Source organism: Vombatus ursinus, unplaced genomic scaffold (genome assembly GCF_900497805.2).
Source record: "Vombatus ursinus unplaced genomic scaffold, bare-nosed wombat genome assembly UNPS02014961.1, whole genome shotgun sequence".
Taxonomy (NCBI): Eukaryota; Metazoa; Chordata; class Mammalia; order Diprotodontia; family Vombatidae; genus Vombatus; species Vombatus ursinus.
This window is the reverse complement of record NW_020954739.1, coordinates 558,350-572,905: the sequence shown is the minus strand read 5'-3', so window position 1 is coordinate 572,905 and position 14,556 is coordinate 558,350. Positions and strand designations below refer to the sequence as shown.

At 45.5% G+C, this 14,556-nt stretch overlaps 2 protein-coding genes across 2 annotated transcripts in view; both read left to right on the top strand.

The window, feature by feature from the left end:
• The first annotated feature begins 1,798 nt into the window (after nt 1–1,798).
• On the top strand, nt 1,799–13,632 carry LOC114030541 (myeloblastin-like). Its single transcript, XM_027845393.1, has 6 exons — nt 1,799–1,862; nt 4,612–4,768; nt 5,916–6,057; nt 7,419–7,649; nt 8,110–8,348; nt 13,476–13,632. Exons 1-6 carry the CDS (start codon nt 1,808–1,810, stop codon nt 13,630–13,632), a joined length of 981 nt encoding a protein of 326 aa, XP_027701194.1. The 5' UTR covers nt 1,799–1,807.
• ELANE (elastase, neutrophil expressed) overlaps nt 13,550–14,556 on the top strand; it is a 10,775-nt gene continuing 9,768 nt past the window's right edge. Inside the window, exon 1 of the mRNA XM_027845438.1 lies at nt 13,550–14,174. Coding sequence (XP_027701239.1) covers nt 14,120–14,174 — 55 coding nt within the window. The 5' untranslated portion in view covers nt 13,550–14,119. The remainder of the gene's footprint in view (nt 14,175–14,556) is intronic.

Sequence of the window (14,556 nt, the reverse complement as noted above, 5' to 3'; positions counted from 1 at the left end):
GAATGTATAAGTAGAGCCTATATCAGATTGTGTACCATCTTGGGAAGGGAGGTGGGGAGGGAGGGGGAGAAAATTTAAAACTCAAAAGCTTATGGAAGTGAATGTTGAAAACTAAAAATTAATTAGTTAATTTAAAAAAGCCAATGCTTTAAAGTTCTTGGCTTGAAGTAACAGAGGTATCATTTGAATTCATATCAAAGCTTTCTAAAATGGCAGTAGTACATCAATGTGCCTTTTTCTAGTATCCCAAACTTGTGGCAGCTCTCCGAAAATCTGACCTTCTTTATATTTCCTTTGCTTACCTTGATAATACTTTGCTAAGAACAAAATGAAGAAAATCCAGTCAATAGTGACTCACATTCTATCTATCCCCAGGGTTTAGAAATTTCAAGAATTTGGGTAAGGACAACTGAATGTTAAGAAATAACAGATTTTTCAGAAGATAACCTACTTCTGAAAATAGAAAAGAGGAGGCTGTGGTTTTTTTCAAAGGATATTAGCACAAGTTGAATATTGAAGATGTTCTATTCCTTAAAGATAGGAACAGAATACAGAGATTAGTAAAAAGAAATAGGCCAATATAGAATGTCTTCTTACTGCTCAATTAGGCAGTGAAATTGCGAAGCTACATTCTAAATTTCTGCTTGCTGGCAAAGCTATCCTTAGTATTTTGATCTGCTATCACTACCTTAGGTTGGCTCAGTCATTTAGCTACAACAGGAATCCTTTTCAGAAATACCTTAAGGAAGGAGAGAGGCAAAAGTTGTGGGGTCTGGGCCACCAGTCTTGGTAATGAATCTGTCTAAAAGTTTAGTTGGCTGGCTGCATATCAACCTCTAGGAGGAGAGACTTCCTGAATATTCATTCATTTTTTTTTTTTAAAGATAGTAATCTTTAAAACAGCACTACTCCCTACTTACTAGCTGTTTGAGCCTGGGCAAGTCACTTAAGTTCTCTGTGCCTCAGTTTCCTCACTTGTAAAATGGGGATAAAAGTAGTACTCATCTCCCAGGGTTATTATAAGAATCAAATGAGATGATGGATAGATAGATAGATAGATAGATTGATAGACAAGGCAGATAGATAGCTATAGAGATATGCACACACATAGTGCTTTGCAAACTTTAAAGCACTATACAGATGTTGTTATTGTTGTTATTATTTAGAGTAACTAGTAATTAAATGAGGAAGGTCCCAGCCCCCTGGCCACACACCAGTTTCTTCATACCCAGGCTCACTCTGCTCCTCCCTGGGCGGCAGCCTTGCCCAGAACTTGGCCTAGTGGCATCCTGAGGCTCTCCCCAGGCCTGGTATTGGGGTCCCCCCAGTAATTGATTGGAGCACCCATTTATAGAGGGCTTGCTCTGGGCCCCCAAACTGGCAGTTCGGGCTCTGTGGGGAGTCGCTTGTCTAGGGGATGGTGCAGGGCATGCTTTTGGGAGGTGGGGCTGGCTTCAATGGCCTTGGAGGACCCTTAGGATTTTGAGATCCTGTGATTCTGGGGCCTTAGCCTTTCTCCTCCTCCTTCTCCCCTAGGATGGAGGTGACAAGTGGAGGCAGAGGCTGTTCCCTAAAGGTGCAGGGTCTCTGCTGTCGTCCCCCATCCTTCTCTATTTCCCTCCTCCTCTGCTCCCATCTCCTGGTTCCTACCCTACTGAGGCCCAAGAGGAAGTAGGCGAAAGTCTGGGCTCATCTATCTGTGGAGCAATCCCAACGGCCTTCCCATAGAGCGTATAAGAGGACCGGTCAGAAAGAGGGGGCACAGAGACCCCGAGGCTCTCCCCAACACCCCCTGACCTCCCGCACCATGGCTTCCTTACTGCTCAGGACCCTCCTCCCACTGCTAGCCTCCATCCAGGGCTGTAAGTATGGCCTCCCTCTGTACTCTGCCACCTTTCTGCCTGGCTCTGCCTGGGAAGGGACCTGACGCATCGTGGGGAGAGAGAAAACGGCCCAGAAGCAGTCCTGGGCTCACTGTCTCTGATTTGCTGAGGCTGTGGGGAGTTTACTTGCCCTCAGAGACCTGGGTCTAAGTCTTAGCTCAGGCAGATAGTACCTCTGTAATATGTACCTTGGACAAATGACTCAGCCTCTCTGGGTTCTTCATCTGTAAAACATCTGTAATAATACTCAGGGCCTTTTGGAGAAATGTGTTGGCACGGGCTCTAATGGACATCATTCAGAGACTTTGGGGTCTGGATCTGAGGATGGAGTGGGGAGAGGGGAGTGTGTGGGAAGAATTGCAAGTTATGGAAAATAGAGATATAGATTTTGAGTGGGAAAGGAACTTAGAGGTTCCTGTAGTCTCATATTCCCCTCCTCCCTACATTTTACAGACAAGGAAACTGAGGCTCGGAGATGAAGGGTCTTGGCCAAGGACACCCAGATAGCAAACGACATAGATGAGACCAGAACTCAGGTCCTCTGGACTCTAAACCTAGGGCCCTTTCCAGATCAGATCATTTTTGTCCCTTCTGCCATAACAACTGGCACAGTGGTTGGAGTGCCAGGCCTGGAGTCAGGAAGGCTCATCTTCCTGAATTCAAATCTGGCCTCAGACACTTACTACCTGTATGACCCTGGGCAAGTCACTCAACCCATTTGCCTCAGTTTCCTCAACTGTAAAATGAACTAAAGAAGGAAATGGCAAACCACTCCAGTATCTTAGCCGAGAAAACCCCAAATGGGGCCACAAAGAGTCAGACACAACTGAACAACACACACCCCTAATCAACTTGATGAGATGGTAGGGTGTGGTCCTTTGTCAGAAAGGGACCTTATGAGAGAGATACCTGGTTTTCCTAGCATCTCGCAAAGAGGACCCAGGGAACTCTATATCATGATCATAATCATAATGATGATAATAGCAATATATTAATTATAATATAACATTATAGTAGGATGATTATGATATTGGTTAATACATTAACTAATGATATAATTTAACATCATAATCATCATAATGATGACAATATATTAATTATAATATAATATGTCATAATACGATGATTATGCTGTTATATTATTGGTTAATAAATTTATATACAAATATAAATGAACTAATAATATAATAATAACATATCATAATCATCATCATGATAGATTACATTTACATGGTGCTTTAAGATCTTCAAAGCCCCATCCATACATTATTTCATTTGACCCTCCCGACAACCCTGTGAGATAAGTACTATTGTTATCCCTATTTTACAGATGAGGAAACCAAGTCCCAAAGAGGTTAATTGATTTGATTGGTATCTAGCAGGCACTTAATAAATACTTGTTGATTCATTGATCACATAGCTAACGAAGTGTCTCAGGTGGGATCTGAGCCCAGGTCTTCCTGCCTACAAGTCCAAAGCTCACATGAGAGAACAGGTCCATTCGGCATCAAAAAGAATGGGATGGGGTTGGGGATCTTGTTAATGGGTGACTGTAAGGATTTCTCATTGTACTGGTGAGAGCAGTCTGCTTGTCAGAAGGTAAGTGCTTACAGTCGAAAAAAATGTACCTCCCCCTCCCCCCCAGTCCCACCCCCCCACCTCTCACCCTTCACCCCAGCCAAGCTGGTGTTGAGCATTTCTGAGTTTGTGATCCCGTTCTTAGATGAAAGACAGACAGGTTTCATCAGTGGGCCCAGGCTCAAACCACCCCTAGCTTGTTGGATTGCCTAAAGTATGGGCTCAGCCCCCCCTACCCTAATGGGGTATTGGAAGAGGATGTGAACAGAGGTCTGGGTTTTAGTATTATTATCATTAATAATAATAATAATAACCTAATAACATTATTATATTATTAAGAATAAGAACTTAGCAATATTAAACAATGGGCAGCTAGGTGGTGCCATAGTGCCCAGAGTGTTGGGCCCTGGAGTCAGGAAGACTCATCTTCCTGAGTTCAAATCTGTCCTCAGACACTTACCTCTGTGAGACCCAGGGCAAGTCACTTAACCCTCTTTGTCTCAGTTTCCTCATGTGTCAAATGAGCTGGAGAAGGAAATGGCAAACCACTCCAGTATCTTTGCCAAGAAGACCCCAAATGGGGTCACGAAGAGTCAGACACGACTGAACAAAAAAATAATATTAAATAATACAAACAATAGCTCCACTGAAGAGAATAATAACTAAATACTATTAATTGATAAGAATATAAGAACACCATTGAATTTAAGAGAACAATAATAAGACCCTAATAATATTAAAGAATATTCAGAATGCCAGTGAATAGGTGAGAAGGAGAATAAACTAACCTGTTTTATTTCTCCAGAAATCTGGGGTTTACAGACACCTGTTTGAGGTAGATGGGTAATGCAAGGGTTACTAGTCCTATTTTACAGGTGAGGAAACTGAGGCTCAGAGAATTTCATTGACTTGTCCAGTCATAGGGTTAGCCAGTAGCAGAAATGGGGCTCAGGACCCCTGACTCCGGGTCTCTTTGCAAGCCACACGTCTGCCTCAGATGATCTTCAGACACCTGAGCCATAGTGGCCCCTCTACTACTGGAGGCTGGGAGAGTCCCCTCCAAGGATGAGTGTCTGAGAGGGCCTCGAAGGCCAGAACAAGCATACTGAGCTCACCCGTCTCTCCCTCTCTGTACTGTTCCCCCCCCCAGGTTTGGTCCTTAGCTCCAAGATTGTGGGTGGCAGACCTGCCATCCCCCACTCTCGGCCCTACATGATCTCCCTACAGCTTCTAGGGTCCCACATCTGTGGGGGAACCTTGATCCACCCTCAGTTTGTGATGACAGCAGCCCACTGTGTCAACAAAATGTGAGTAATTGTAGGAAAGGGGGGAGGTCCTCTGGTCCCTGTGGGCACAGGGGAGAGATGGTCCAATCTCCTACAATTAGGGAGCCCCTATTCAGAGGAGAGCTTTGCCTCATTTCCTTCGGGAATGTCTGGACTAAAGTGGGGGAGGGGGAACTCAGCCCCTGCCCTCAGGGACCTCCTAGTCTACCACCTGATGTAGCGGCCTACAAACAGAAGACAGAGATCATTTAATGCAAACCATGTGGTCCTGACTCTCCATGAGAAAGGAGGCCCTTTCTGAGCTCCGTGTGGGTGAGAGCAATCTAGGAAGGCTTCATGGAATAAGGGACTTTTTGAAAAGTTTAGATTTTCTCTTGTTGACCAGGAAAGGGAGTGGTCAGAATGAGACTCTGAGAAGATGTCTCTGACAGCTTGTGCTGGACCGATTATAACCAGAGGCAAGGGAGACCAGTTAAGCGACTGTTCTAATAGCTAGGTTGGAGAGACTGCAGATGGGGGTAGGAATGGGGGAGGTGTGGTAACAGAGATGTTGGGGAGATACAATGGGCAAGGCTTAGAGCCATTACCTAACCTAAGATTATTTCAAGGAATAAAAACTTCTTAATCATGAAGGACTGGGGCAGCTAGGTGGCACAGTGGATAGAGCACTGGCCCTGGAGTCAGGAGAACCTGAGCTCAAATTCGACCTCAGACACTTGACACTTACTAGCTGTGTGACCCTGGGCAAGTCACTTAACCCCATTGCCCAGCAAAAAAAAAACCAAAAACAAAAACAAATCATGAAGGATAAAAAAAAATGCAAAAGCTTACTATTTCTGAATTAGGGCATTCTAATTTTGCAACTGTGAGTGAGGCAAGAGGAAGGGAGAAGTCTGAGCTTTCCAGTATGGGGGACTGAAAGAAAGGTAGTTGGCATGGCTTGGTGGTAACTCAACTTGAATTCTGATGCCACCAATTACTAGCTGTGTGACCTTGGGTAAGTCTTGCTAAGTGTCAGTTTTCTTATCTAAAAAATGGAAACAACCCCATTGTCTTCCCTCCCCTGGTTCGGAGGAACCCTTAGAGTTCCATAGGTGTGTGACAATAATCACAATAGTACCCATTGGAAGCCTTCTTCCTCTCGTTTTTTCCTCTCTTCCCACTCCAGGAACCTCCAACTGATGATGGCAGTAGCGGGAGTCCATGACCTGAAAAACCCTGAGCCCTCCTGGCAGACGTTTAGCATCCAGCGTATCTATTTAAATGACTATAACGAAAAGTACATACTCAATGACATCGCACTCATTCAGGTAAGAGAGGAAGGAAAGGAAGGGGAAGGAAATGGGCAAGGGGAAATGTAAGCCGCCATCTTGCTCACTTCTCCCTCATTGTTGGGGTGCAGCAGCAAGGCCAGGGGTACAGAAAGAGGGAGAATAGAATGGAAGGTCCTTTAGCTCCTAGACCTGTAGAAGGAAAACCTAAGGGACCCTAGACATAGCTAGAGAATTGGTTTCTTATTTCTGGAGGGCCATTGATAAGATGGAAAGGGGATTAGAGATCATGTCATATGAAGATCTATGAAAGGATGGTGGAAAGTATTTAGGAGAAGCCAGATGGTAAGTACAAAGTGAACTGGATCTGTCGTCCCAGGGTCTGGGTTTGAATCCTGGTCTGATCAATAGCTATCTATGGAATTGAACTAGAAAGCCTCTAAGATTCCTTCCAGCTCAGTGGAGGTACAATGATAACTTAACTTCAGGGATCTGAAGGAGCTTGGTTCCCTTGGCCTCAGAGGGCAGAACCCAGAACAATGGGTGCATGTTACGGAAATGGAAATGTACCTCATCTGCAGAAGAACTTTCTAATGATTGAAATGCATCCATTCACCTGGGCACTTAGCGGCTGAATGACATCACTCGGACTTGGGATTGAAGCTTACGTATAATTACCACATATAAGCCCAAACATACCTAATTTGCATATACAAACACATAATGAATTATCACATATGCAATTAGCAATATCCAATTAGCACACACACAACAGCACAAACGTAACAAGTTCATATGAGAGCATGCGAAGTTTTCGCAGTTCACACAGTTAGCACGTGGGGGCGAGATAAAGAATTAATATATTTAGTGGAAAGAGTACTGGATTTGCATTCAGGAGTGTCCTTCTCCTGACGCATACTAGTTACATGTAACCACGGGCAAATCACTTAAACTCTTAGCCTCAGTTTCCCCATCTGTAAAATATGGATGATAATAATAATAAGACCTGTGGCACTTATCTACAGTTGTTATGAGGATCACAGGAGATATCTGGCACAAAAACCTTTGCAAATGTTAAAGTTCTCTCTAAATGCCGATTATTTGTATTGATACGATTAGCACACACCTATGACTGTGCAATTAGCACGTACAAGTACTAGAATACAAGAAAGGCACTTCCTGTCTACTGGAGCATTTCATCTGACGACTGTACTGGATCCTGACCCGATGTGTGTGTGTGGGGGGGGTGGTATATGGAGGTGGAAACTCCACACAGCTAAAGACAAGCTGATTTCGGCAGGGGAGAGCTTAGAACTGGGAGATGAGAGAGGGAGGCTTAGGTGGGATTCCACACTGCCCTATGCTGACCAGCCCTGTGTCTGGCCCCTTTATCCCTACAGCTGGACCGTCCGGCCACTCTGAATGCCAATGTCCAGGTGGCTCCACTCCCAACACAGGGCCAGCCACTGCTGATGGGGACCCGGTGCCTGGCCATGGGCTGGGGGCGATTGGGAACACAGTTGCCCATCCCCAACATCCTGCAGGAACTGAACGTCACCGTGGTGACCTTCGAATGCCGGAGGCATAATATCTGTACGCTGGCACCCCGTCAGCGAGCAGGCATCTGTTTCGTACGTATCTGATCCCCTACTCACCAATGCCCCATGGGAAGGTAGCAGCAGAGAGCCCAATACCCAGTGACAGCAGCAGCAAAGCCTGTATTAGGGAACAGAAAGGAATTCTGGATCCTAGCAAGCCAGAACTGAGGGTTAATTCCCTTCACTGGAGATCAGGAAGCCGGAGTGTCCAAGGGGTGGAGGATTGGAGCAGTCACCTGAGGCACAGCATGGAAGATGGAGAGCCTGGGGTAAGGGGATGCCACCTACCTTCAAAGCCCAGTATCCTGGGCTCAGCAGACCAGTCCTAGCTCTGCCACTGACTCAGTATATGACCATGGGCAGGTCTCAGCCCCTGAATGAGCCTCATTTTCCCCACCTGTAAAAGGTGGGAGGGGAGATTCAATCATTTTTAAAGTCCTCCAAGGTGAGGAAGGTGGGAAGTCAGCTAACCACCCCTTGCCTGTCTCTGCAGGGGGATTCTGGGGGTCCCCTCATCTGCCAGGGAGTGGTCCACGCTGTGGACTCCTTCATCAAAGGTGGGTGCGCCTCTCAGCGATTTCCAGACTTCTTCGCCCGAGTAGCCCTTTATGTGGACTGGATCAAGTCTATCCTGCAAAGTGTGGAGGAGGAGGAGGAGGAAGAATGGCAAGCTTCAGGCAGCCCCGTGGGCAAAGCCTTCCCCTGGGAGCCTCCCCGCCATCAGCTCCTGGGGTGAGAGACTCTGCAGGTGGAGGATGCATGGAGGCTCCCACTTCCACAACGCAGGGCGTGGTCGCTAGAGAGCTGAGCTTGGAGTTGGAAAGACCTGGGTTCAAATCTCACCTCTGACGCTTGCTAGCTCTATGACCCCAGGCAAGCCACACCACTCTGAGCTTTGGTTTATCTCACCTGTCAAAATAGCGCCTACCTCACAGGGTTGTTGTGAGGGTCCGATGAAGTTATGTATGGAAAGCATGTTATAAATCTTAAAAGTTCTATGGAGATGTGAGTTGTTATTATTACCAGCCCCATCAAAGCTCAAACCAGCAGCCATGTCCATGGAAGGTGGGGGAGGGTGCCGGGGCAAAGTAAGGGGAGGTCAACTGGGATGATGAAGATGATGATTGTTAATTATTCACAATAGTAATGGTCCCATTTTTAATGATAATGATTCCACCTCAGACAGCCCAAGGTCTTCATCTGGGCCTGAGGACATGCCCCACCTCAAACCCTTTGAAGGCCTCAGATGAGGCCTCCCACCCTCACCTTCCAGCGGCTAAATAACCCAGTGTATAGGATGCTTGACCCAAGTCAGGAAGACCTGAGTTCAAATACCATCTCCCACACTAACTGGCTTTGTGACCCTGGGCAAGCAGGCTCTCTGTGCCTCAGTTTCCTCCTCTGTAAAACGAAGAGGTTGCACTCCAGGGCCTCTAAGCCTATGGAGTCATTATTTGGAAAGCCACCACCCAAACCCGCATAGGATGTGTCAGGATCTACGCTCCTGGAAAGCCTGGGGTGGGGCATGGGGCTGAAGGGTCAGGCCCGATTCTGACCACAGCCCTCTCCCCCCTCCAGCCCTAGGCTGTGACTTCAATAAACTCAAAGGCATCAAGACCCTCACCCTGGAGACTGCTTGGCATTCCCAAGGGCATAGGAAGGCATTTAAGTCCTTCAGGGGACTGGGGACAAGGTTCTGGAAGCATTAAGCTGGTCACAGGTGGCCAGAAGAGATGGGAACAGTGGTCCCCTTCTCAAAATCTCCCTCAGGGAAAGGCCTGGGCCAGGCTGGGAGTAAGAGAGCCTCGGTTGTGTAGTGGCATACTCTAAGATTTAGTACCCAGCCTCACAAAGAGGAGGGGACGGTCAGCGTCCATCACCAGGCAAGCATACCAAGACCTGGGCTTGCCCACCCAACCAGTTCCAACTAGGGTTTGGCCCCATCCACCTTTCTCTGGTCCATCAGGCAGGCAACAAATCTCAGCACAAATGCCCTAGTCTAGGGGTCAGGGGACCTCCCTGGGTTCACATCCCACCTTGGCAAATGAGGCACTGTGTGATTCAAGGTGAACCGTCTCTGAGCCTCGTCTGTAAGACGATGAGGTCAAACTGAGTAATCTTTGAGCCCATCTCTGACACCTTCATTCCCTCTAAATCTAGGCAAGGATGTTACAGGGACACAAGCTTTCTGACCAAATTGAGACCATTCCAAAGAGAAGGAGACAATCAATTGGGATTCAGGGCATTTATTTGACCTTATATATCCCCCCCAATGTCATGTAGGAGCATGGACAGAACACTTGGGCCTCCTGGGACTAATTGTCTGGGGATGAGAAGAGAGGGCTAAGGGAGGGTTTTATACTTTCTGAGAAACTGTATAGCAAGACAGACAGACGTACATATATATTATGTATATATATTATATAATATATTATATTATTGCATTACATATAATGTCTGGGAGATGAGGGGAGGATATTAAAGTTTATGAGAAACTGTACAGTGAGACACATATATATTATATTATCGTATAATGTACGCATATTATAGAATAGATATATATTATTATATTATATATAATGTCTAAGGGGTGAGGAGAGAGGACTAAGGGAGTATTTTAAAGTTTATGAGAAACTGTACAGTGAGACACACATATATTATAAATGATATTGTCATATAATATATAATGTATACATATTATATAATATATTATATGTTATTACATTATATAATGTCAGGGATGAGGAGAGAGGACTAAGGGAGTATTTTAAAGTTTATGAGAAACTGTACGGTGAGACATACACATATATATTATAATATGTGATATATTACTATATATCTATATTATTTTGTATATACATACATATATAAAATGTTTGGAGAGTGAAGGGAGAGGGCAAAGGGAGAATTTTAAACTTTTTGAGAAACCACAATGAGGCATACATATATTATATATTATAATATATGATATATGATTATATAATTATATATATATACATACATGCATACACACAATGTTTTGAGGAGTGAGGGAAGAGGGCAAAGGGAGTATCTTAAACTTTTTTGTGGGTTTTTCCTTTTTATTTTGGAGGCAATGGGGGTTAAGTGACTTGACCAGGGTCTCATAGCTAGTGAGTGTTATGTGTCTGAGGCTGGATTTGAACTCAGGTCCTCCTGACTCCAGGGCTGGAGCTCTATCCACTGCACCACCTCCCTGTCCCAGGATTTTAAACTTTCTGAGAAACTGTACAATGAAGTGTCTGTCTGACCTCACAATTTCTCACAAAGTCTAAAACGCTCTCTTCGCCCCACGGGCCCAAGTGCTCCACCTATGCTCTTCCATGACGCTATTTTGAAGGTCTGCAGGCCTCAAGGACTCACGCAGCCCAGAACACATTTCTCCTCTCCATTCCCAGGGGCACTCCAGTCCTTCACAGAGGCCAAGGTCTGGGCCTAGCCCCAGGCTCAGCCCTATGTCATCCACATACCAGTCTTATCTCTCCCCATTCCCTTGCCCACCTCCTGGTCCAGTGGGACTCATTCTTTAGATGTTAAGTTTACCCATAACCTCATGATTCCAATGACGCTAACCCTACACCCCACTCCCTCCCCAATTCTCTCTGTGCTCCCTTGACCTTCAAGGCCCTCTAGAGCTGGAAAGGACCATATTGATCCCAGAATCACAAAGAATCAGAGAATTAGAAAGGATCTCAGAGGTCATCCAGCAGTAGCCCAACCTGGACCTGAAGGGGCTCTCTACTCTAACAAAATTGACAATATCACCATGTCCAACCCCCCATTTTATGGATGAGGAAACTGAGACCCAGAAAGGGCAAGGGACTCAGCCAAAGTTACAAAGCTAAAGTCAAGTGGTAAAGCTGGAATTCAAACCCAGGTGCTCTAGCTCCAAATTAGTTCTCTTCCTAGTGTATTTCAGTGAAGGCCGTAACCAGCTCGTCCTCTAACTTTCTGTATCTCTTGTCCGCTGTCCTCCACAAAGAGATGGCATTTGACTGCTCTTTCTCCAGCATGTCCCAGTTTAATAAGAAACATTTAATGTTTTTAATTTATTGATATCTTTTGATTTTACATCACCTTTATTTCTGAATATACCCTTTTCCCTATTAAATCATTCCTTGTAACCAAGAATAAAAACAGAGAAAAAAGTAAACATGTGGAAGAGGGAATATATTTGTTCTACTTGACTTTAAAATTCAAGCAGACACTAGAATGCCCAGTTCCTCACCCCCAGTCTTCTTCAGACTAAATGTCCCCAATTCCTTCAACTGGTCCTCATCTGGCACCATGTTAAGACTTCACTAACCTGCCCTCCTGTGGACCCTTTCCAGTTTATCCATGTCCTTCCTAAAATGTGGCATCCACCACTGAACACAACCTCCATATGGGGTCTGATCAGGACAGAGTGAGGAAGGACAATCACTTCCTTAGTCTCAGAATTGGGCTTCTTTTTTTTCTTTTTTTTAAATTATCTAACATTTTTTTCCTCTCCCTATCTCTATCTCCCATCCACTGGAAGAAGAAGAAAAAACAGCAACAACAACAATAATCACAGACAAGCAAAACAAATTCCCCGTACATGTGCCTCATCGTGTGCCTTCAGTCCATCATCGCTCTTTCAGGAGATGGGTCACATCCTTCATCACCCATCAGTCCTCTGGATTATGGTGGATCATTGCGTTGACCAGAATTTTTAAGCCTTTCAGAGTTACTATTTTTACATTATTGATGTTATAGTGTCGATGAATCTCCTGGTTCTGCTCACTTCTCTCTGCAACTGTCCATATGAGTCTTCCTAGGCTTCTCTGAAACCGTCCCCCTCATCTTTTCTTTCAGCAGAATAATCTTCCACTATATTCATATACCATAATTTGTACAAACATTCCCCAAATGGTGGGTAACTCCTAGGCCCCCTTAGTTTTCTGTTCTTTGACACCAGAAAAAGAGGACAAGGATAAACTGGAAAGGGTCCAGAGGAGGGCAGGTTAGTGAAAAGCCTTAATGTGGTGACAGATGAGGACCAGTTGAAGGAACTGGGGACATTTAGTCTGAAGAAGACTGGGGATGGGGGTGGGCATTCTAGTGTCTGCTTGTACTTTAAAGTCAAGTAGAACAAATGTATTCCCTCTTCCACATGCTACCAAAAAATATTCTTTAAATATTTTGATACATATGAGTTGTTTTCCTCTTTCCTTGATCTCTTCAGAGTATAGGCCCAGTGGTACCTCACCAGGTCAAAGGACATGCACCGTTTAGTAACTTTGGGGGCACACCATGCTTCTCTTAATGCAGTCCAAGATGGCACCAGCTTTTTGGGCTACCATGTCACACTGTTCATTCCTATTGGATTCCCTTTGCGGTCCCAGTGCTGTGACTTGCAGTCCACTAAAATCCCCAGATCTTTTTCAGATAAACTATTCTCTGAGAATTAGCATCTACTTCTCTGCATGTGACTATGCATAGCTAAACACACAACTGGGTAGATTTGTCTGTACCTGTGTGTCTGACCTTGAGCGAACATGTGCATGCTTGACATATGAGCATGCTTGCATATGTTTATATAAGCATAAATCCACATGTGCCTTTGTGTATATGAGCCTCTGTGTGTGTGTGTGTGTGTCTTTGAATCTGTGAGTATGGGGGTCTAGTTGTATCTCAATGCTAAACAGAAATGACATTTGGAAACCCTGGTAGCCTAGAGATAATTGTGTGGGCCCATGAAGCTAAGTTGAGTTGACCCAGCCTAGAGAAATGAGTAGCTAGGCTGCCTCCTACAACAGGCCTGACCCCTTCCTGTCAGGCTGAAAACTTGGTCAGATTACCTCCCCCTTCCTTCCCCAGTGCCACACCCCCCAGCCCCAGCCACCGTTTGCTCTTGCATCAGACAGGGACCGTTGGAACTGGAACATCTTTGGAGGAGTTTGATGCCAGCTCCTGGGGGGGCCCTAGGGCTACTGGGGCCATGAGCTCCCCGGCAGAGGCCATCAGAGGGATTTAGGCAGAAGTTGGATGACCTCTAGGGATATTAGAGAGGAGGGTCTGTGTCAGGCTGGGAGATGGTCTCACCTCCAGCTCTGAGATTTGAGGATTCTGAGGAGGTGTCAAAGTTATGATCCTTTGAGATCATAACCCCTCAGAGCTGGGATTGTAACTCCCTGGGGCTGCTCCATCTGACTCATCCTTCTCTTTTGCCCTCTCTCTTTCTGGCCTGTTGTAGAAGAGTAGATCGAATGCTGATGCTGCTTCTGAGGTTCTTATATCCCACATCCCTTTATTGCCCCATTCTTCAGGGTCCTGTGTCCCTATATCCTGCCCCCATCCAAGTGACCGAGGAAATAGGTGAAGTAATAGCTCCCAAACAGCCCCTAGGCCTGTGGGGCAATTGCAACGAATTCTCCACAAGGGCCTATAAGAGGAGAGATTAAGAAAGGGGTACCCACGAAGACCCCAAGGCTGCTGCAGACATCTGCCTGCCTACTGGCAGCATGGCATCCCTCCTTCATGGCACTCTCCTCTTCCTGCTGTTCTCCATCCATGGGGGTAAGTTTCTGTCTGTCTGTCTGCCTGTTTGTCCTCCTGCCCACCTGTCTGTCTGTCTGTCTGTCTAGCACTAGAGAGATCAAGGCTAGTGGGTGGTAGGTGAGAGACAGTAGAAGACACAGGGAAATTCTAACCCTAGAGAGCTTCTGCTAGGGCAAGGAGGAACAGTCATTTATTTATTCATTCATTCACTCAAATGTTATCACCCGAGGTACTTCTTAGAAGGGGATTAGTTACGGGTCATAGAGCTAAGAAGTGCTTTAGAACTTGGAATAGTAGAATTGGAAGGTAGATGGATGGAGAGATAGCTAGCTAGCTGGCTAGCTAGATAGATAGATGGATGGATGGATGGATGGATGGATGGATGGATGGATGGATGGAT